The sequence below is a fragment of the Ascidia mentula genome, chromosome 5 (genome assembly GCF_947561715.1).
Source record: "Ascidia mentula chromosome 5, kaAscMent1.1, whole genome shotgun sequence".
NCBI classification, from domain to species: domain Eukaryota; kingdom Metazoa; phylum Chordata; class Ascidiacea; order Phlebobranchia; family Ascidiidae; genus Ascidia; species Ascidia mentula.
This window is the reverse complement of record NC_138570.1, coordinates 7,578,049-7,597,797: the sequence shown is the minus strand read 5'-3', so window position 1 is coordinate 7,597,797 and position 19,749 is coordinate 7,578,049. Positions and strand designations below refer to the sequence as shown.

General features: G+C 38.7%; 3 protein-coding genes across 3 annotated transcripts; 2 read left to right on the top strand and 1 right to left on the bottom strand.

The window, feature by feature from the left end:
- The first annotated feature begins 1,095 nt into the window (after positions 1 to 1,095).
- Positions 1,096 to 2,216, top strand: LOC145902755 (NADH dehydrogenase [ubiquinone] 1 beta subcomplex subunit 8, mitochondrial-like). Its single transcript, XM_082990856.1, has one exon. The coding sequence runs from the start codon at positions 1,108 to 1,110 to the stop codon at positions 1,795 to 1,797; it is 690 nt and encodes a 229-aa protein (XP_082846982.1). The 5' UTR covers positions 1,096 to 1,107; the 3' UTR covers positions 1,798 to 2,216.
- Positions 2,217 to 5,496: 3,280 nt separating this feature from the next.
- LOC145902809 (uncharacterized) lies at positions 5,497 to 10,009 on the top strand. The gene is made up of 8 exons (XM_082990908.1): positions 5,497 to 6,696; positions 6,971 to 7,109; positions 7,166 to 7,325; positions 7,974 to 8,007; positions 8,518 to 8,949; positions 9,006 to 9,129; positions 9,253 to 9,412; positions 9,467 to 10,009. Exons 1-8 carry the CDS (start codon positions 6,219 to 6,221, stop codon positions 9,533 to 9,535), a joined length of 1,596 nt encoding a protein of 531 aa, XP_082847034.1. The 5' UTR covers positions 5,497 to 6,218; the 3' UTR covers positions 9,536 to 10,009.
- Positions 10,010 to 10,144: 135 nt separating this feature from the next.
- LOC145902423 (collagen alpha-1(XII) chain-like) lies at positions 10,145 to 18,260 on the bottom strand. The gene is made up of 27 exons (XM_082990380.1): positions 18,001 to 18,260; positions 17,467 to 17,618; positions 17,099 to 17,201; positions 16,861 to 17,030; positions 16,644 to 16,806; positions 16,297 to 16,419; positions 16,110 to 16,229; positions 15,781 to 15,903; positions 15,248 to 15,367; positions 15,001 to 15,165; positions 14,650 to 14,763; positions 14,421 to 14,578; positions 14,212 to 14,350; positions 13,879 to 14,012; positions 13,663 to 13,807; positions 13,454 to 13,590; positions 13,087 to 13,231; positions 12,565 to 12,719; positions 12,421 to 12,500; positions 12,274 to 12,349; positions 12,079 to 12,209; positions 11,888 to 12,014; positions 11,472 to 11,626; positions 11,022 to 11,288; positions 10,798 to 10,888; positions 10,604 to 10,722; positions 10,145 to 10,486 (listed from the first exon to the last, which is right to left on the bottom strand). The coding sequence occupies exons 1-27, from the start codon at positions 18,083 to 18,085 to the stop codon at positions 10,372 to 10,374; spliced, it is 3,612 nt and encodes a 1,203-aa protein (XP_082846506.1). The 5' UTR covers positions 18,086 to 18,260; the 3' UTR covers positions 10,145 to 10,371.
- Positions 18,261 to 19,749: the final 1,489 nt, after the last annotated feature.

Genomic DNA, 19,749 nt, shown 5'->3' with positions numbered 1-19,749 from the left:
GCGACCCACCTAACTGGCAGTTATAGTTTTGGCGTGAAGTCTGGTTTCAGTTTAAATTTGTTAGCATGGCCTATGTAAGAAAATTATTTCAGACTTTAAAAAAGGTCATTACGCTTTGCGACTGCAAATGGAATCTTATTGGAAATGTAGTTATGATTTGAACATCTTTTTTAAGATACATGGACGATCCACTAAGTATAGTCATAAGTAATTTTTGGCCGAAGAGGAGCAAATACGTTTGAGAACCACAACTGTAAAACGATTTGTGGTGAAATTTACCGACAATCTCTTCGAGACATCACAACTTTCACAGCTGTCATACAACACGTTTACGTCTAAATGGGTGTTGCGGTGCACATTATCATTTGCGTCGCACGATAAAAGTTTAGTAACTACACGTCACACCTTTTCTCATATGTTTTCTATGTATCTGAACCCCACCGCTGGCGCTACGGAGGAAATCAGTTTGACGATAGGTCACTTCTGTTCTTTTTTTTGGCAAGACTGGGTGTTTTAATTTTGTTTTGGTGTTTAATGCAGTTCGATGAGATTTGTTTCGCGATTTATAACCTTATGTTATAATCGAATATTGGCACCACTGTGCAGTTCTAACTGAACACTGTTAAAACCACTTGGTGTATTTTTTCCATGTTTCTTTTGTCTGCAACTTTAATTTCAGCATAGATAGAACCCGAACCTGTACTGGAAACAGTGGAATGAAATGTCATTATAAAGTTAAACACAATAACCAGCATAATTTAAAAAAATGTGAGAGCGTGTATGTGCAAGGTCGGTGAAATTAGTAAAAAATCCTGAATGTTGAGTAATTAGATAAAAATAATAATACAAATGTTCAAGTTCAATAGTGTATAGTGTGTGTCTGTGATACACCACACAAACATTTGTGCCTTGCAGTTCTTTTTATATACCTGTTAGTGTCAAGTTTTGGGATCATTAACAGGAGAGTTTAAAATCTTCTTAGTTAGCAACTTGTTGTATGACAAAAAATATTATGTTTGTTTATTAAACAAGTAAATTGCATTTGGTTTCATGTCATTGCATGATTGATTATGTTTTAATCTTTTCCACAGATGCCAAAATCCTAAAATGTTTAACTGGTTGCGGTCAGGAGCGAACCTTTACAAACAAGCATGTAGGTTAGGGCAGTCAGGTGCACTGCCAATGGGTGGCACAACTGTGTACCGAAATGCCTCGGGTCTCATTCCAGATGGCTACGAACAGTATCATCTAAAACCAGAAGATCATGTCCAACCACTTGATAACACTGATCCCCTTACCCCAGAAAAGCATGCGGAGCTGGCAGCAAAGTACAACCTAAGACCTGAAGATTATGTTCCGATGAATGACCCAGACCTCAATGTGGGAGATTATCCACAACTGCCCTTGGAATGCTCACTGGCCCGTGATCCCTTCTACGACTGGGACAGCCCATATTATCGTCGCAACTTTGGTGAACCAATCCTTTGGGACCTTGAAGTATTTGGACCATTACATTTAGAGACGTCACCAATGATTTTTGATAGGCCACAAGCATGGAAGCCTTTGTTAGGCTTTGCAGTGGGGATGGCTATTTTGTATGGTTTAGGAGAAATGTATCCAAGCTTCTTGCCCCGAGCCCCAAAACAATACCCAGAATATTTTCCTGGTGATGACAAGGAATTCGGTTATTATTCATTCTTTGAAAAAGGTGATGGTCTAGATCCCAAAATTAGGCCTGGTAAACAACTAACTAACTACACTTTTGAGGCCCATCCCTGGGATCCTGAAGCGCACTAATTCTTCTTGGTGTCATTTAGTTTTTTATTTTGTAAATTTGAAGAGTATATCCACCCACCATGTGGCATTTTACATTTGATTCCCAAAAATTGGTATGTCTTCTGGTATGTCTGAATTTGTTTTGAAATTAAGATCACAAAAGATATGTATTGGTTTTGTTTGAAAAGTTGGTTTTGACAAATGCAGGTATAGACAATTTTTTTTCTCTTTGTGCAACCTTAAATGAACTGTATAAATGTGTGTGTATCACAAAATGATCAACATCACCTGATGGGTAGAATAACATTTAGTCAGTTTCTAGTTGTTCCATCAGCACCTGTGCACGTAATTAGTTTGTTAGCCACTAACTAAGCAGCCTCTTTATAAATTATGCGACTCGTTGAGTGCTATGTTTTTATATTACAAAATGAGAAGATATTTAAAAGCCCCCACAAGGTTTAACAACTTTAAGATCAGTGAAGATACTGTTAGTGTAAAATAATAGTATGGCCTGCAAATACCTTGCAGATTTGACTTTGTCCTGTAGATAGGAAACGGTTGTGGGGCTCTAATATAAATGTACTTGACAACATCAAAGGGAAAATAATTATTTGCAACTGCCTGCGATAAGCTGCGATCTACAGCAGACAGTGATTTTCCGTGAGGAAATCACCTTACAAACGCTTCCATGTCTTTTTGTGTGTGCAACAACATTTGTGCAAAAAATAGTATAAACATAATTTACCGTAAATAATAGCCAGGGGTAAAGGAGTTAAGTATGCGGAGTTTAGTATCCCAATAGACCTTACTTAATCTCCATGTCACATATTCCTACTTTTGCTACCAGATGGTACTTTCCACTATTGTCCCTAGATTTGGTCTACTCAGACTAGTCATAAGCAAAGGACACGAAAATCAAAAATTTAATAGGAACTCAAAGCGTTCGTCTGTCTGTTTGCATATTTGTTCTTATTAGGCTCATTGTTTGAAAAGGCTATGTCGCGACGTCGAAAGATTATCTCTTTACGAAGGCCTTTAGGCCGTATCTCTGTATTTGTATGGAAAAGAGTTTCGTGGTTGGGAAATGAAACAAACAAAGAATCCTCCGGCGCTAAGCGTGAGTGTGGACCCGGCCTAATGCCATGGGTCATGCATGGTTGAATAAGCGCAAAGGAACATGCAGGCTGTTGCCAGGACGATTTTCAGCTTGGGGCAGTTTTACTTGGTTTTCAGGGTAATTAGTCAGGCAACAAGTTGGTAGAGGGTGCTGTTGAAAACGTAGCTGAAAAACTACCAACATATTGAAGTGGATTTTGTGGAAAAATGTGGATGGGTCTGCATGGGCGAAAATCCGACATCAAGCTTCCGACACCATGTTGGCAACATGTCCCGACACCGATGGTCTTGGAGCGAAGGTCTGTGACCAAAACAGAGATCTGGGACCGAACACCGTGATCTGGGAGATCACATTGCAATCTGTTAGACCGAAAACCATAATCTCAGACCGAAAATGATTTGTTTATTTGTGGAAAGAGTCGCAAAAATATAGGGATACATCAAGGACGATGGCAGAAACAAAGCCGAATTCCCTACAAATGAACCACAGAAATTATGTTCATTTTGTGATTTTCTGTTAGTCCCTTCTACCCTTGTCTAGGAATTCTGGTCAACATTATATCCGAGATAACTACTTAACCGTTCCCCAAAGGGCATTTTACCTTCCTGTTGAATATTATTTTGGCTAAAAAAGCTAAAAAAGGGTAGGTTTGTTTTGTGAAAAACCTCCGTTTGCAATAAAGTAAAGTCACTAACCCCCTCTACACAATTCAGAGTTAGATGTCTCATGGCGGTTTATGGGCCCCCCTCCTGGGCTGTTTGTACCCCCTTAGGACGGGCAGTTTGTATAAGCCTTTGCAATACCCCCCCTATTGTGCTGTCTTAATGCAACTGCAATCAATTTTTTTTCTGTTTAGCAATAGTAGTCCCCTTTATGAGTCGTCAGACCTGGCAATTGTTTTTGGCAAACAAGAGAAACTGTCACCAGGAGCATGAAGGCAAATGACCTCTAAAACTCAATTTTTAAGATTTGATTGTGAGATACGGCCTGTATAGTCTCATTTCATTTCCACATAAAGTTTAGTAGACTCCGGTAAGATGGACCCGTTAAGAAAAAAAAACTGTTCTTCTTTGAAACACCGAATAGGTGAGGGACAAGGCCTTTGCTATTTTATAGTTTGAACAAAAAAAATTGAGACAATTACGTGGAAATAATACCTTTTTGCAAAACTTAGTCAAAGGTCCGTCGTCATACAACAAGGTAAGAGGGGTCCCCTTTTGATTTTCATTCTACAGAGAATTTGAGGTTGTAGGCTACATAATATACTGTCGGTGAATAAAAGACATGAACAAGTAACAGCGGGCAATTTATTTCCTGTACAAAGTATTAACCGTTGGCTTAACATTCCATGTTTTTCTCGTATTATTTCGTTGACAATTTGTTAACACTTCTTGGTGTCGATCATGTGTAACCAGTTTCAACCAGCCACGTTCGTAGGCCTCTCTCAAGAGCGACTGTATCTCTTTCTCCAACTCTTTTATTCTATTATAATACGCCATTGAATGCTAATGCTCACTGAATCGAAGTATTACCAATTACATATTGTTGACAGCCATGCTGGGTTTGTTTTATTACAATACTCAGAGTTATAAATGTTGAAAATATTATTATGGGAAGCGAGTATTGTTTTATTACAATACTCAGAACAGCATGGGCTGCTTATATTTACATCCAGTCAATTCCTACTGGACACTCGTACGCTAGTGGCCTGAGACCGTAGCAACTACAGGCAGAGGGACTATTCCTCCAAGTTGCTATATAACTAAGCTGTCTACGCTGCAAAACAAAATGTAATGATTGTTTCTGAAATAAAAAATAAGTCAAAACAAAAGTAGCCTACTTTTAAAAGTCTGACATATAGTACTTCTCATTGATAGAAGAGGCTTTTTATGCACTGCAGTTCTTAAGCGTCCTGAAAGTTTTGATGTGCAAGTAAAACAATTACTAACTTGTACAATAACAATAGATTAGGTCACTTTTGGAAGGCCATAGGTCTCCTTATCTGTCAATAATTCTTTACACAAATGCTAAAATTCCAAATAAGGGTGCCAACTTTTTCGACAAATTCCTCTGCCACATAGTTTTAGTTTAGCCTACCGTAATCTCTGATAAAACGTTCTTGAAATAAATCGCCTTGGAGCAATCACCAAAAACTTTCAATAATCACACAAGTTACTTTTCACAAAATTATGTTTTACTTTTTAGTTTCTGCTATTGATTTTTCGACTCGTAAACATTAAAATGGCATATTATTGCCTGAAAGTGAAAAAAAGTGAACAATATTGCGAAATTTCGTGTTGTAAGTTGCGCTATTTATTTAATAATTTAATAAAATGTTATCTTTTTCAAGGGGCTATCTTTCCTGGGCTTAACTCCGTTTACCCCATGTAGTCTTTTGGCTATTGCAATGCCAAACAAACGAATTATCGTTATTTAGGAGTCGTATTTGGTTCTCACTAGTAATTGTAGTGCAACGAATTATCACGTTTTCGATAGAATAATAATTTACGAACCGTTATGACACTAATATCAAACTCCCTTTGGGGGATTTTATGTGTTTGTGTTGAAACGTGATTATTCTTCTGTTCACATCTATTTAATTTGCCCTATTAGTTTGATTGTAGCTTGTTAAGTGTGAAACGATGAAAGAAAATGCCATCGCGGCTTGGAAGCGAGTAATTGCATATGTTAAAGTCAGCAAAGAAAGCCACCGACCTTTTCTAAATTTATCCACACAATCGAACCGCGTCCTTTTGGCTTTCGCCGGTTCAAACCGCAGCAAAAATGAAGGCGCTTTTCTTTTCTGATTTCACTCACAAAGGTTCTTAACTCGCAGTTTAGTTGGCCTCGTATTCGCGATTAACAATTACGCAACACAAGCGAAATCACGTTGGTGAGGAAAGTTAAGAAGAAAGATTTTATCGTTTGTGTTGAGAAATTGACTGTCGAGTTTGTCGCGAAAACCACGTTTCGTCCAGTTTTTTCGGCCAAAAAAGTTGTATGGACGATCCTTTATGTTTGGCGAGCAAACGACCTTTTGACGTTTTTATTTTTTTCGCCGCACCCCCGTTGATGTGCAAACTCTATGCCTATGATATGTGGTGTCATCACTCATTCATGTGTATATCAGACTTCAAAGTGTGTAATTTGGAATTTTTGGCAACCGTTGATTGCACGCAATATGCGCGCAACATTGAACTGTTTTTTTCTTATATTAATGCAGTATTTGTTTTTCAGTGCATACAGTCAGTACAGGGACATTGTTCCAATATTACTGAATGTTTATTTTTTTGAGAAACCTTTAAACTAAACAATATGTATCTGTATGTATGGAGAAAATATAATATTCCTATATATAGGTGCTGTGCTGTGTCATGGGGCTGCTTGGCCGCCAATATTTAATGTTATCATGATAATTTGGTGCCTAATATATTTAGCTTTTGGTGGCACTGTTTGCTTGGCATATGTATGTGGCACAAAACTAGATACCGATGAGGTTTATTGCACTGATGAACCAAGGCAAGCAAACTGCCTTGTATCCCAAGCTTCAAACGATGAGTTGCAAGCTCGGAATGCAAGCAATTTTCTAAGCCCTCCATTCTGGGTGGAATTGTGCTATTTCAATGTTGAAAGTAAAGATGAAATGAATTGTACAATTCAAGCCCCAGTTGGTCCAGTCACATGCATTTCAAAGGACACTCCTGAAAAGTCATTCACAATGAACTGCACGATTCTACTTATCTACTTTTCTAAAAAAAACATAATTTTTAAAGCTGCTGATGATGTTGACCCTGAGATATATGGTACATTGCATCATTGCTTATTATTTTCTTCATATAATATATGTTGGTAACCTAAAATACGGCACTGATTTAAGTTTTAATAAAACATTTTAGCACCAGTTATTATGGTTTGTTGCCAGTCTATTCTTCTTACACATCATGCATGTTTAAGACCTACAATATTTTTTCTTGTTTAAATATGTCATGCTGTAATACATATTTGGCAGAAAACCATTGAATGAAATGTTATCTTAAAATAAACATTTATTTTATATATAAATTTTCTTCATTACAGACAGCGAAAAATGCAAAGGATTTTTTAAAAAATTCAAAAAAATGACACCTTGTGAAAAGTCTTTGAATGTTTATTCTTCAGACAGGGTTATTATTGGAAAATATTACACTTTTTCAAAACAGAATGATTGGGAAAAAATGTAAATATCCATGTAATATTTTTTTAAATCATTTATAATAATTGTTTTATTTGTAGTCATATAGGAGATGCTATGTGGACATGCCAGTTGCTTTCTGTAGTTGTTGTTGTTTCTATTGTTTGTTTGGTTGGGTTCATGATATTTTTAATTTATGGAATGAAAAAATTCAAATATGTCCCACCTGATCCAGGAGCTGATGTTGTAATGGTGCAGCTGGTAAGTGTTTTTCTACTGTTCCCAGATATAACAGACAGGGCAAATGGCCCATGTTAGTAAAAATATTGATAAATAGTGTTTACAGTACAATTTGAAATACGTAAAAACAAAAGTTTACAAACTATTTTGCCTATCTTTGCTATAGAGTAGTGAGAAATTTGGGACAGGGTGATTATGCACCAATACTGTCATAACCACAAACCCTTTTTAAGTTCATTTGACCCACAATAGCCTAAGCTTAAGATCAAGTTCAAACCTCGCATGTATGTTTCAAACTAGTTGTAGCTTTTTTTGTCTTGACATGATCAACATATTACCTTCGCTGACTTTAACTGTAGGTATACTCAGTCTTTGTAAGCAGTAGACCTTTATCTTGGAACAGCCACTACCATTTTGTGTCTTATGGTACATACACATGCAATGAAGAATGGTTGTTTCACTCATTCAACCATTTTGAATGGTGCTTGGAGGACTTAGTCTTATTTAATATAAAGTGTAACTTCATAAGGCCATATCACAGAAGTTTTAGTTGAAAGAGCCTTACATGCAACAGAGACAATTGTAACTGCTGCTACTTTTTCAAAAAAAATGTGACAGTTTCATTATTTTTATTGCGGGAGTCAATCAATTAAACTTTTTGCATTACAGAACACCCTCCTTCTCGACCAAGTGAAATCCTTTGGTAACTTTGAGGAATCTGAGTTGCTTGACAAGAAATAAATATGCCAGTTCAATGATTGTGAAATATTTTTATTTTATTGCATTACTTACTGCATTTTTACTGTATTTGTCTTTTTTAGTTTTGCTAAAATTAATTTTTCTTTAAACCAAGTTTTAGTAGGACTTTGCATATTTTGTTGCACCAGTAATTTTTTTGCAACGTTTTTTGTTTTCTGTGTAAAAATGATATTGTTGTAGCGTGTGGTTCACTATTTTCTAAATTGTTTGTGGTGATAACTTTAATGACTTGACCCATTTAGCTTCATATCAAAATAAAGTAACAACCAAGTGCTCTTTTTAAAGTGTTTTGCACTGAATTTATACAATGATTTGTTTTCCATGCTTGATTTCTGCCTTTCTCTCAAAAGTTCATGAATTGTACCTCTGCAAATTTTACCTGAGTTTTGTTCATTAACCATGTTTTTTTGATGTTTTAATAGGGTTGGTTATAGGTAATAGGTTTGTTTAAAATAACATGATGGGATGAAAATGGTCCCCAGTCTAAATTATATAGTCTTTTTAACAACACTGATTAGTCATCTGACATATGTAGGATGTACAGGGATATGTCCCAAATTAAATGAGGGTACAGACTATTGTGACATACCCCCATCAAATGCCAACTGCTATGTAAATGGTGCCCTAGAATATCGCTCCACCCAATCAGGATATCTGCCCCTGTGGGTGGAACTCTGCTTCTTTCAACTTCCACCGGTGTTCAAATCTAATAAAAATGACTATCAATGCCATGTTGCATTGGAAGCAGGACCTGTGAAATGTACTCGAAAAACAACTGACAGTTTAAGTGCAAATTTGCCATACTTTGAGAGCAACTGTACCATTGTATTGTTGTGGCAGCATCAATTTATTTTTCCAAAGGAAACTATCAAAAACCTTGTTTTTGGTAAGTTGTATCTGCATCTAGATTGTAGCATTTACATTGTGTGCATATATTTTCAGACAAATGTGCTGACCAATTTAAAGACTTTTGGGAATCATCTGATACAATCTATGCGGCAGATCGCTATTTAGCAGAAAATGACATTCCTTTCAGCAACAGTACATCATGGTTGGCAATATCATAGTAAGTCTTGATATTTGCTGTATTGATTGAATTGCTTCCTATTCATCTAATTTATAGTTTGTTTACCTGATCATGGTTTGCTTTTGCAATAAATGATATGATACTTTTTTATGGCTTCACCAGTACAACTCCTTGGAATGGTCTTACTATTACCCTAATGATTGTTGGCTCAATTGGCATCATTATTGGTTTGGTATTTTGCCTTATAAAACTTAAACAAAAATGGTTTTATGTAAAACATATTGATGTGGTGGTTCAAAGTGATTCAGTGATCAAACACTTGGTAAGTCAAAAAACATTGTTACATATGCTTATTGTGTAACACAACTATTCATAGGAAAATGTAATTTTTCAACCTGATGAAATTTCTGGTGCCATTACTGAACTTGTGGATACACAAGAATAATTGTTTCTTACCATTTACTCCACTTTTGTCTGAAAGATCATGGTGATATATCAAAATTGTTTGCATTTTGTTTTACTTTTATAAACACTATTTGTACATGCTTCATGCAGAAAAGGTGTTCTATCTAAAGTGTGCCTTGTCATTTTCATGTTACACATTTAGCACTATTATGCGCCTATTAAACGTATTGCTGTACACAACACCTACTTATTGTGGACAATGTTGTAAACAAACGACCAATGAATGGCTCTTACATTATGAGGGATGCGTACAACAGTACGTTAGTTTGTATGTAAAAGTTTTGATTTCAATAGCAAGGAAGTCAATGCAGAACTCGACATGCTTGACATACCAATTTCCTCGTACAGAACTGTTTGTGTTGTGGAAGGAGTTGGAAATGCGTCCACTTTCGCCAAAAGCACTTTTCTCCTCACTACCGTGACATAGTTGTTGACGTACTAATCAGTTTTTGTTGCCTACTGCCTTTTCTTGCTTGATTGCCTTTTCACAATACGTAATTGCCGCGAAGTGTGAAATGTCCATGCTTTCTTATTTATGTTTTTAAAAGCTAATAAAACAAGGCGTGTAATCTGGAACAGTTGTTCATCATGTAGGCAGACGTGGTTTATTTTGCTGAAATACGGAAAATTTTGCTGAGAAAATTGACAGCGATATTCCGCCATCGCTAAGCGTCTAGTTTGTGAGATAAATCCACATATTTCTGCTCAGTCGGCCTCTTGCAACTTTTCGGTGCCACATTAAATAGTTTGACAAAGCACATGGAGCATCACAACATTATGTTGAATATTGTCCAACGCAAAGTAGTAGACTCCTCCTTAATCGTCAAGCGCAGTATTAAGCGACACTTGATCTGTTAGTCGCGATCTCCGCTCCCGGCCGTTCAGTTCGGTTGGCAGGCCCACGACGCCAGTTGATGTCATCTGATCGATTCTGTCGGCACAAGGCAACGGTCATATAACGAAAACAGATATAGGTCTGTAAGACCACAGGATCACCAGTTTTTATGAAGAAAATCCCTACCATTTCTTACACATGTTGGAAACTAACCTTTCGGAAAGAGTCTGGATCTGTTGTACTAACTGAAATACTGTGTCGTGCATCAACGCCTGGGATTTCATGTATGCCCTGCACGAACATCCACCCGGGATTGAACCGAGGGTAGTAACCTGGAAAAATCGTTATTATTACGCCAAATGTACGTTATTACATCACAGTATGTATAAACTAAGACAGCTGCTTACATTTCCATTAATTGGGGGACTCCTGCTGTTTCTTGAATATTTTGCAAACACGGTGACATTGTAATTGGTTTCAGGTTGGAGTTCTTCAAGTCTTAAGTAAAACATCTGGTAGTTTTTGTTTCATTTGTAGCCGTACACAAAAAAGCGTAAGGTTATTTAAGCTAAAGCAAGAATATAGGCTAAGTAATTTGAATTCATTACGCAAAACTTCATTTGGGACCTACAGTAGGAAAGTGTCGCTGACGCCTTGTATTGTTAAAGGTGTTACGCCAGGTGCAGCAAATGTAACCACGTAACTGTGGGGCATGGTGTCACTTTCAGGCACTCTCCAGCCGACAAGGAAGCTCCTTTCCGTCACTTCAGTAAAATCCAGAGGTCCAATAGGAGGCATTGAACGAGTTGTCACGGTTTTATTTGTGGTCTCTGATTCACTGTCTTCAGAATATACTGCCACGAGTGTGATTCGGTAAGTAGTGGAAGAACGAAGTCCTCTATCGAAATTACACGCAAAAAAATTAAATTGAGTCTGAATTAAATGGCACGTAATACAAGCATAAACCAAGATATTTACGATTTGTCTCCATTAGTATGTAGCCTAGGTGCACAGAACTCATACCAGAGAAAGAAATGAATATTTGTTTTTTATTGTATGTAGAAAGGTTTGAGATTACTACCTGAAATTATGCATGTTCACGTTTTCGGGTAAAGTGACTTCGGTGACCATATTAGGGTTCGATTCCGGGTGAATCCTTAAGACATAATGCTGCATGTTTTGCACTACAGATGGGTTCCATGACACTGCAATGTTGTTGAAGCCTACCTCACCCACCTGAAAAAATGAAACAGCCAATTTGACAATTCACGTTAGTTAAAGTTTTCTAATATTGTCCACATGGTTAGGTCACAGTTGAGCTATGCAGTTGAGTCTTAATCCTGTCTAAAACGTGATAATGTATTTCACATACGTATACTGTTGATGATAGGAGAAGGGCACCATATTGTAAGATGTAAACGTTTTGGTGTGTGTTATATAACGACTTTGTGCAAAGGATTGAGTGAAAATTTAAGTAAAAGCATTGGGAGTGCTTACTGATAGTAAAATTTTCTCGTTACGAGTAGTCCCATAAGCTGTTTCCGGTTGTGAGCTTTCTCCGTTAAGGACCGCTATCAGCGTCACCTTGTACAGTGTATTGGGAATAAGGTCGACCAGATGAATCCTGTTATTAGATAAAAAAAACTTATTGATTGGAAACGACCCGAAGTGTCATAAGGAGTACTTACATGGTTACATTTCCCGACACAACAACTTGCCGCGTCTCGCCTGAAGTGCTGTTGTACCTGAGCTGATATTCGCCCATGTCAGATGACATTACAGGTGGCTTCCACTTCACCACAAGCGTTGTACTTGTAGGCTAATAACAAAAAGACGTTTTGCGTATTGATTTACTCTCGGAAGGCTAAACATGATATAGCTACCTCCGAAATTGTCAATAGACCCGGCATCGGAGTCAACGTCTTGCTTCTTTCCCATATTGACACACTTTCCATTTCTCTGTAAACCGAGTGTAGTGCGGGTTATAGCTATTTAGTTTTGCGTTGTACTAACTAAGTTGGTATAGTTACCCAAAGATCGTCCACACGTTTACGATATAATCGGAGGCAGGCTGCAACCCATCGCATCGTATCTCGAAAACAGGTGGTGACTAAAATTACAAACGCAGGTGTAATGACAAGAAAAAGGTCGTATCTTAAGATAGGGTAACATACTCCTGCTATAGTGGCCATAATAGTGGTTTTATCTTCCGTGGTCGCAACACACTCTGCCTCGTATCTGTCAGCGTCTCCCCTCGACGGCTCGAGGCTTGCCACCAGATATGTGTAACCTCTGTCAGTGACTTGAATGTTGCTGGGCGGTGCTGGCGCTACAACAGACGTGTTTTCGGTTAATGTAAACGTACGCTCTTTCCTTTAAGAGCTGCAATCGACTGAGCGATAACATCTCAATGTGGTGCGAATTGATTACCCGCGATTGGAGTTTGTGTGACGCTTGCAAGCGATGTTTAAAACTGCAATTATTTTGGTGCAGAGCTATAAATTCTCTAAATAATATCTTGCATATGTTTCATGTTTCAAACACAATTGAGTTCTTCTGTGTGTTTGGACCATTCGCTGCACTATAGAGACGAACACGGGTTTGAAAGATTTGCAAAGTGTTAGTTGGCAAAATCACGGCTTTGATATTCACTTTCAAAAGCTCCCCATGAAGTATTCTCTAAAAAACTACGTTACATGTTCGTGATGTGTCCCGTCCTTTGGGAGAGTCAAACGTTTTTCCGTCCTCAATCACGTGACCAATCACTTCCGTGACGTATTTAGTGGAAGGACGCAACTGTTCAAAGGTTGCCGTCCGTTGATCCCCGTCTACTTCCAATGTCTGATCCGAAAAATGCAACAAAACTTGTTACTCTCTGTTTTTGCGAGGCAGCAAGATTCAAATATTTGTTTCGTGATAAAGTCGATTAACCGAACAACGTAAAACATGCTTATTAAACGTGATTTACGAATCGTATAGTGACGTAATGCAACAGTAAGTAACACATTTCGCTTTGGCAATTTTCAACGACAGCAGGTGTCTTCGATGCCAGTTGAATCTTACCTCAACATGCCGGTTGCGGCCCTTTGGAAATACCCGAACTGTCCAGTAATCCACGGGATGGTTGATGTCTTGCCACGCGACATTCAATGTCGATTGTGTCGTGTTGGTTATTTCCACCTGAGGAGACGTAAGCGTTTCTGCAAAAATACATTGATTTAACGATAGCTAATATTACCTTTGCGTGTAAAACTGTCAAGCTAGAAATTTACTTGTTGTCGCAGACGCTCTGCCTCCTTGGCTGTCGAAAGTGTTTCCGCTTTCGACCACATGTCCAAGAATTTGGATTGAGTAACTCTTTGACGGAAGTAGGTCGCTAAAGACATAGTTACTCCTGTCGCCGAGAAGTTCAACTGTCTGTAAGTTAATTGAGTTTAGACAAGAATAACAAAAGTTCTGAGTGAATTGCTTGTTTCATTCAAACCTACAGTGGTTTGTCCTGTTTCATCAGACGTAATAATTGCCGTCCATGTGGTAACATGGTAGTTTATTCTGCTCCATGACGTTTCGACAGTAGACAAGGTTGAGTTCACCACTTCCACCCTTGGGGCATCAAGCGAATCTGATATAGTAACACTATATACGTCACGCTATGAGTCGTCACCAGTCCTCGTATGAGAAATTAGCCGAGCTTTCAAAAATTTAAAAATCGTGTAAATCGTATGCAGCAATATTATTTTGTTGTATCTTGTCATATCGGTATTCCACCTTTGAGCCACCATTGCTAACAAAGATGTTGGTACAGAATAATACTCTCAAACCTGTAATCTCCTCGTCCATTCCCGTAGTACCAACCAAATCTCCGTAGAGTGGAATGACTCGTACCACGTAAGGGGTGTTGGGTGTTAACCCTGTCAACACCATTTGATTGACCTGAGCGCCCACTCTACGTACCACCGCCTTAACGAAAAAAATACAAAAAGAAAAAACTTTACCAATTTTCCTAAAAACCAAATAAGTTGTTACTTACTATTGGCGGGGGTCCGACTCCTGCAGAGTTGGGGTCATCTTTTTGTTGGTACCTGATTTCGTAGCCAGTCAGTCCGTCTCCGCTCGCCTCCTCCCATGCAGCTGTCAAGGTCGTGAGAGTCGGTTCACTCAACGTCACCGCGACGTCACCGAGGGATACTGAAAAAGAATGTCTGATTTCGCGAATAATCCGGAATTCGGTAATTGCACTTTCGATGACAGTTACTCACGTGTTGTAAAGGATCCTCTTACCGAAGTGGAAAAATCCTTTTCAGTCACCGCAGAGACGGATACGTTATATTCCACTGACGGATCCAAATCCACTAGGTTAGCTGTTCTGTTTTCTGAATGTAAAAAATACATCACAATTACACCAGTGAACAGACTCCAAGTCTCATGAGAAGCACCAGAATCGAATGATTATTATTTACATTTGTATTTCCAGTTATTTTGAAACAAAATACTATGACAGTGACAGGTACATCCCGAAATTGGATCAACGTGCTGTCTTTGATCTGTGTGCCCCATACAAAGAACCACTCGTTTACAAAAACAAAACTACAAAACAAGATTTGTCTTACTGATTCGCAAAAGGGTGTTTTCGCCTGAACCGTCGGCTCTTGTGTACACGAGGACGTAATGATCAATAAATCGCTCGTCGTAGTCTCCGATTTCCCAGCTCGCGTTTGCACTCGTGTGTGTTATGTGTCTTAACCTCAAATTGCTCGGGGTTGGAACGGGCAGAGCTAAAATTACGAAATTGTGTCGTTAGCGGCTTCCTTCAAACGGGTGAGAAAGGCACTGAAAGTTTAATTTAACAGTACTTACCGATGCAGTTTACCTCGGTACTGTCAAGTTGCATATTTTCTGGACAAGAACACGTGAAGGTTCCCGGGGACGCGACACTGCAACTGTGTGAACAGGGATCCGCAAAACATGGATCCATTTCTAACGAAACAAAACAGTAGGACATTTATACATTTACACATTAATGGCTGTAAACATATGCGATTTCTCAAGTTATGAAGAGTAATTCATGGAAACGAAATATACATTTTCAAGCATTCATATTCCATGAAACAAATGTATATTTCGCATGTACAAGACTGCCAAGAATAAGGCAATTTTTGCCATCTAACTATAGCAAGACAGAGACGATTCCACTTAATAATTTGCAGTCGTCGTCGATAATTTAGATACCAAACAAAAGGTGCAAACTAACGGAGAGGAGCCACAGTAGAACACACTTAACTAGGCAGGAACTACTTGGGAATAGTGTTGTCAACTCTGTGTCGTGCACAAGTAATTAGGTAATATGTGTTTTGAAACAGGTAATATTTAGGTTTGGTCTTGGGTTTTACCGCTACATGTTCTCCCGTCAGCTTCTAGTGTGTAACCATAGCGACAGTCGCATTCGTACGAGCGGTCCGTGTTGATACAAATTTGATCGCAATCGTGCTGATTTTCAAGGCATTCCTCCAAGTCTAGACGTAAAAGTTTTAGGTACTCATATAAACCACAAAAGGTCGTTGTTATCAGACGTTATAAATGTGCCTTAAATAAATTTAGAAAACTTACAAACGCGCCTAACAATACCCAAATACATTATTATAACGCGGAGAAAGTTCAGTTGAAACAAATAAACTGTACACAAAATATATGTCCCCATTTTTATTGATGGTCAACTCACCAACGCAGTTCAAGGCGCTAAAATCCAAACGCATTCCGACGGGACATTCACACCGAAAGTTTCCTGGCGTGACAGTGATGCAAGTATGGGAACATGGGTTGGACGAACACGGGTCACTCGCTGCATACCAAATACGTTGTTATCATGAAATCTCAAATTTTTACCTCTCAAGTCTCGCACGTCTCACCAATGCAAGAAAATCCGTCCGCTTGTAGAATGAAATCATCGTAGCATTCGCACCGATAAGATCCGATGGCGTTGACGCAAATTTGAGTGCATTGGTGGTTTCCTATTTCACACTCGTCCACGTCTGTCGAAGATGCCGCAAGTTACAAAACTGCACACTCCACGAAAGCTGTTCTTTACACACTGTCAAGGCGTTTTTCGTGTGTATTATGCCAGGAAACGAGTTAAAAGTGGAAAACGACAAATAGGCAAAAAGACAAAAAACTGCAACCGCTCGGCCTTGTTTTCGTATGAATATAATTACTACAGCGTATTTTGCATGTTCGTATTTTCACATCAACAGCTCACCGCATATTGTTGTGTCGTGCACATTCACGTCGACCATGTGAATGGCATCAAAGTTTCTCACGTGATAAGTGTGTTCGGCCGTCGGTTCGGAAGCAATTTCCCTCAGCTCGTACTCATTGGCTTTCCTGCCGACGCCGATGGAGTAGATTTCGATACCAGATTCCTAATATCATGTTGTAAACATCAAGTGCCCTCTGTGATCGCACCCAAAACCTACCTTAGCCCTTCGTTGCCATTCGGTAACTGTTCCCCTGGCGTAATCCTGGGACCTCCCGTCGGTAACGATCACTGCTATTCTATGAACGATGGGATTATCCAAACGAGCGCCGTGCAGCATTGAGAAGGAACTTCGCACCATGTACTTGAGTGCCTCACCCGTCATTGTGCCTTATGAAATAAAAGTTTACAGTCTAAACACTTAGTCAAGGATTTTGTGAAGAACGCTTTCCGTGTACCTGTCTGCATGTACACTATGTTGTCAATTGCGTTAAATAAGTCGCGCTTGTTGTCAAATTGATTGAGACGGATTTCTTCGCGTACCACGCTGCCGTATTGCACCTGCATGAAAGGAGAATTATCAACTGTGGAAATACGACACGCTAACGAGTTGTGAAAACCTTTCCCAAACCATTCTTATCCGTCAAGGTCCACATGTATTTTAATGCCAACTTAACTACCAGTTTAATATATTCAATATGCGAACCCAACAGAGTATCAACGACAAGAGTGCAATATCGAGATGTGATACTAAAAGTCTTAAGTCGATCTGCAATAAAACGCCGACCACAGAGTGAAACAAAACATCTGATAAAATATATTTTACCACTCCAACTTGGTTTGTTTCAGGCCCAATGTTGTGAAATATTGTAGTGAAATTTTTCACATATTCTTTCACCAGCCAAAAATTTCGAGGAAGAACACTGCGGGACCCGTCCAGGACGAACACTAAGTCCAGTGGTCGCACACGGCATATCTCTGAAAGCAAGGAATTGCATTTCAAAAACAACAACTATCTTAACAACAACTAAAACAAAACATAGGGACATAACCGACGGTTTGTACATCTTTAATATAAAAAAAAATTTATAAATTGAAAATGATTGTAGAATACAATTAAAACGTCTGTATGAAGTTCTCTACCATTATGGGCTAACTTGTTTATATTAAAACAAAAACAAACAAACTACATATGTTTTTTAAACATGGTCAATAAATTTTGATGATGAAACAAACATTTTCCGTTTTAAACAAAACATCGCTTTAATTTCAACAAGAATCTATAATCAAAACAAGTTTCAACACACACGCTCATACTTATAATATATAATTGTTGTTGCCCACATAACGTTAAACGTACCTTCGTTGTTTGGTGCTGCGTATGTGCCCAAGCATACCATTCCCTGGAGCAGTAACCATCTCATAATTGATTTGGAAAATGACATTTATTTTGCTTAGTTTCGTCCGATCACTCCTGTATCTCAAGTGTTACTCGACGGTTTTGTTGAAACAGGTTTTGATTTAAATGCGACCAGGTTCTTTGCTTTTTACACCCTTGGCAGAGATCTCCTATGTTTTATTTACTTCTCGTCCAGACACTACTCGCACATTGCTAAAAAATAAACTGTGAAAAGTGCTTGTATTGCTTGAATAAAAACACATATTTAAAGACCTGGCCTTTTGTCTTTATGTTTTCAAAGAATTTGCAGAAGGAATAGCGGGGCTCCTAAATAACCACGCAGCTCCATCAAAAATGCATCTGTTCTATTTCAAAATACCCTGACCGTCTGTTTACAAATTGTTTGACGTTTTGCTACGGCACTGACTTTTCTGAGATAAATAAGGGTTTTTAATGGAATGGTTTACACTTTCATGCGAGCACGGCGATTTTTTGCCATTTTCCCCTTGACGCTAATGATATCTAGTTAATACGTTGTATTGGCATAAATCGCTGCCGTTTGAGAAAGAAACATTTTATAGTTTCACTTTCAAAACAGCTTTAGAAATGGTTCCGAGTATTAAATGCAAACCATCTCTGGCCCAATTTGTCGGTTGTCAGAAGAAAGATTTTCAAGGGGATAAACTTCTTTTTACGTTTTCAAGCAACACAATGACTTCGTTCATTCGAAGAGAGTTCGCAACACACCAGTACACTGAACTATTGCAAAGGTCATCGGAGTTAAGTTACTTGCAACAGAGACTTGGTCTCACCCTCTATAACTTCAAACGTCTCGCGCCCACAGATATTGCCGTGTGACGACAAGAGTAGATTGGTGCTCGGGCGAGACAGCTTTTGCTTGCCGGTTGTTGTGGTTTACGGTCACGGCGGAGTTGAGGCAAGTTTGTCCGTCTTTTAACTCACACTAAATCCTGGGGTAAATAGGGCCTAACGCTGCGGGACAACTGCAGGTGTTGTATTCCCTTAAATAGACCTTTCTAAGACACCGAGTCCAAACAAGTCTCAAAAGCCGATACTTTTAACAGCGCTACCCAGCAGGTTTTTATAAAGGCAAGCCAACATGCACATGGCGCTGTTGAAAACTTTCCCTGGCACTGAATACAGTGACATCAGCTATTGACGCATTGGTTGCTGTCGCGTCGATGAGCTTCCTAAGTGGCGGCATGAACGAGATATGGCCTTCCATTGGGATATACCCATGTATGCGCTTGGTCAGTGCCGATGACGCAGCTGAATGGGAATTCCGTATTGCTATGGTTCCGGCAATCGATAACGTGAACATGAATTTCAAAGCACTGAACGTCGACGTACCGGAATCTGTTCCAATTGACGTTACCTTTGTAAAGGAAAGTGCATAACCTGTGGGTGTGCAGACATTTTCCTTGCCAAACACCAAACGATCAATGCTTTAGGAGAAAGCATGTACGAGGTTTGCAGTAGAAATATTCTGGCCCGTTTGATAGCGCGGTTAGGAAATTGTTATGCAGCATTGTGAAGAATTTGTTTTTGTGTAATACCTGTGTATTTCTAAAGTGTATAAAGTCTATTTGTTTTGTTATTTAAATAACTGGATTCAAGATTTAAGACATCTGGCAAATAACACAAAACACTATTTCGTAAATGACCTTAGCCACACAGGGATTTGTGGCA

Coding starts and splice junctions, on each gene's coding strand:
- LOC145902755 (XM_082990856.1), top strand. CDS start 1,108: ATGTTTAACTGGTTGCGGTCAGGAGCGAACCTTTACAAACAAGCATGT.
- LOC145902809 (XM_082990908.1), top strand. CDS start 6,219: ATGTATGGAGAAAATATAATATTCCTATATATAGGTGCTGTGCTGTGT. Junction 6,697..6,970: donor TGTTGACCCTGAGATATATG/GTACATTGCATC, acceptor TCTTCATTACAG/ACAGCGAAAAATGCAAAGGA. Junction 8,950..9,005: donor TATCAAAAACCTTGTTTTTG/GTAAGTTGTATC, acceptor ATATATTTTCAG/ACAAATGTGCTGACCAATTT.
- LOC145902423 (XM_082990380.1), bottom strand. CDS start 18,085: ATGTCATTTTCCAAATCAATTATGAGATGGTTACTGCTCCAGGGAATG. Junction 13,232..13,453: donor GCCGCAACCGGCATGTTGAG/GTAAGATTCAAC, acceptor TTTTCGGATCAG/ACATTGGAAGTAGACGGGGA. Junction 12,501..12,564: donor TTATGGCCACTATAGCAGGA/GTATGTTACCCT, acceptor TTGTAATTTTAG/TCACCACCTGTTTTCGAGAT.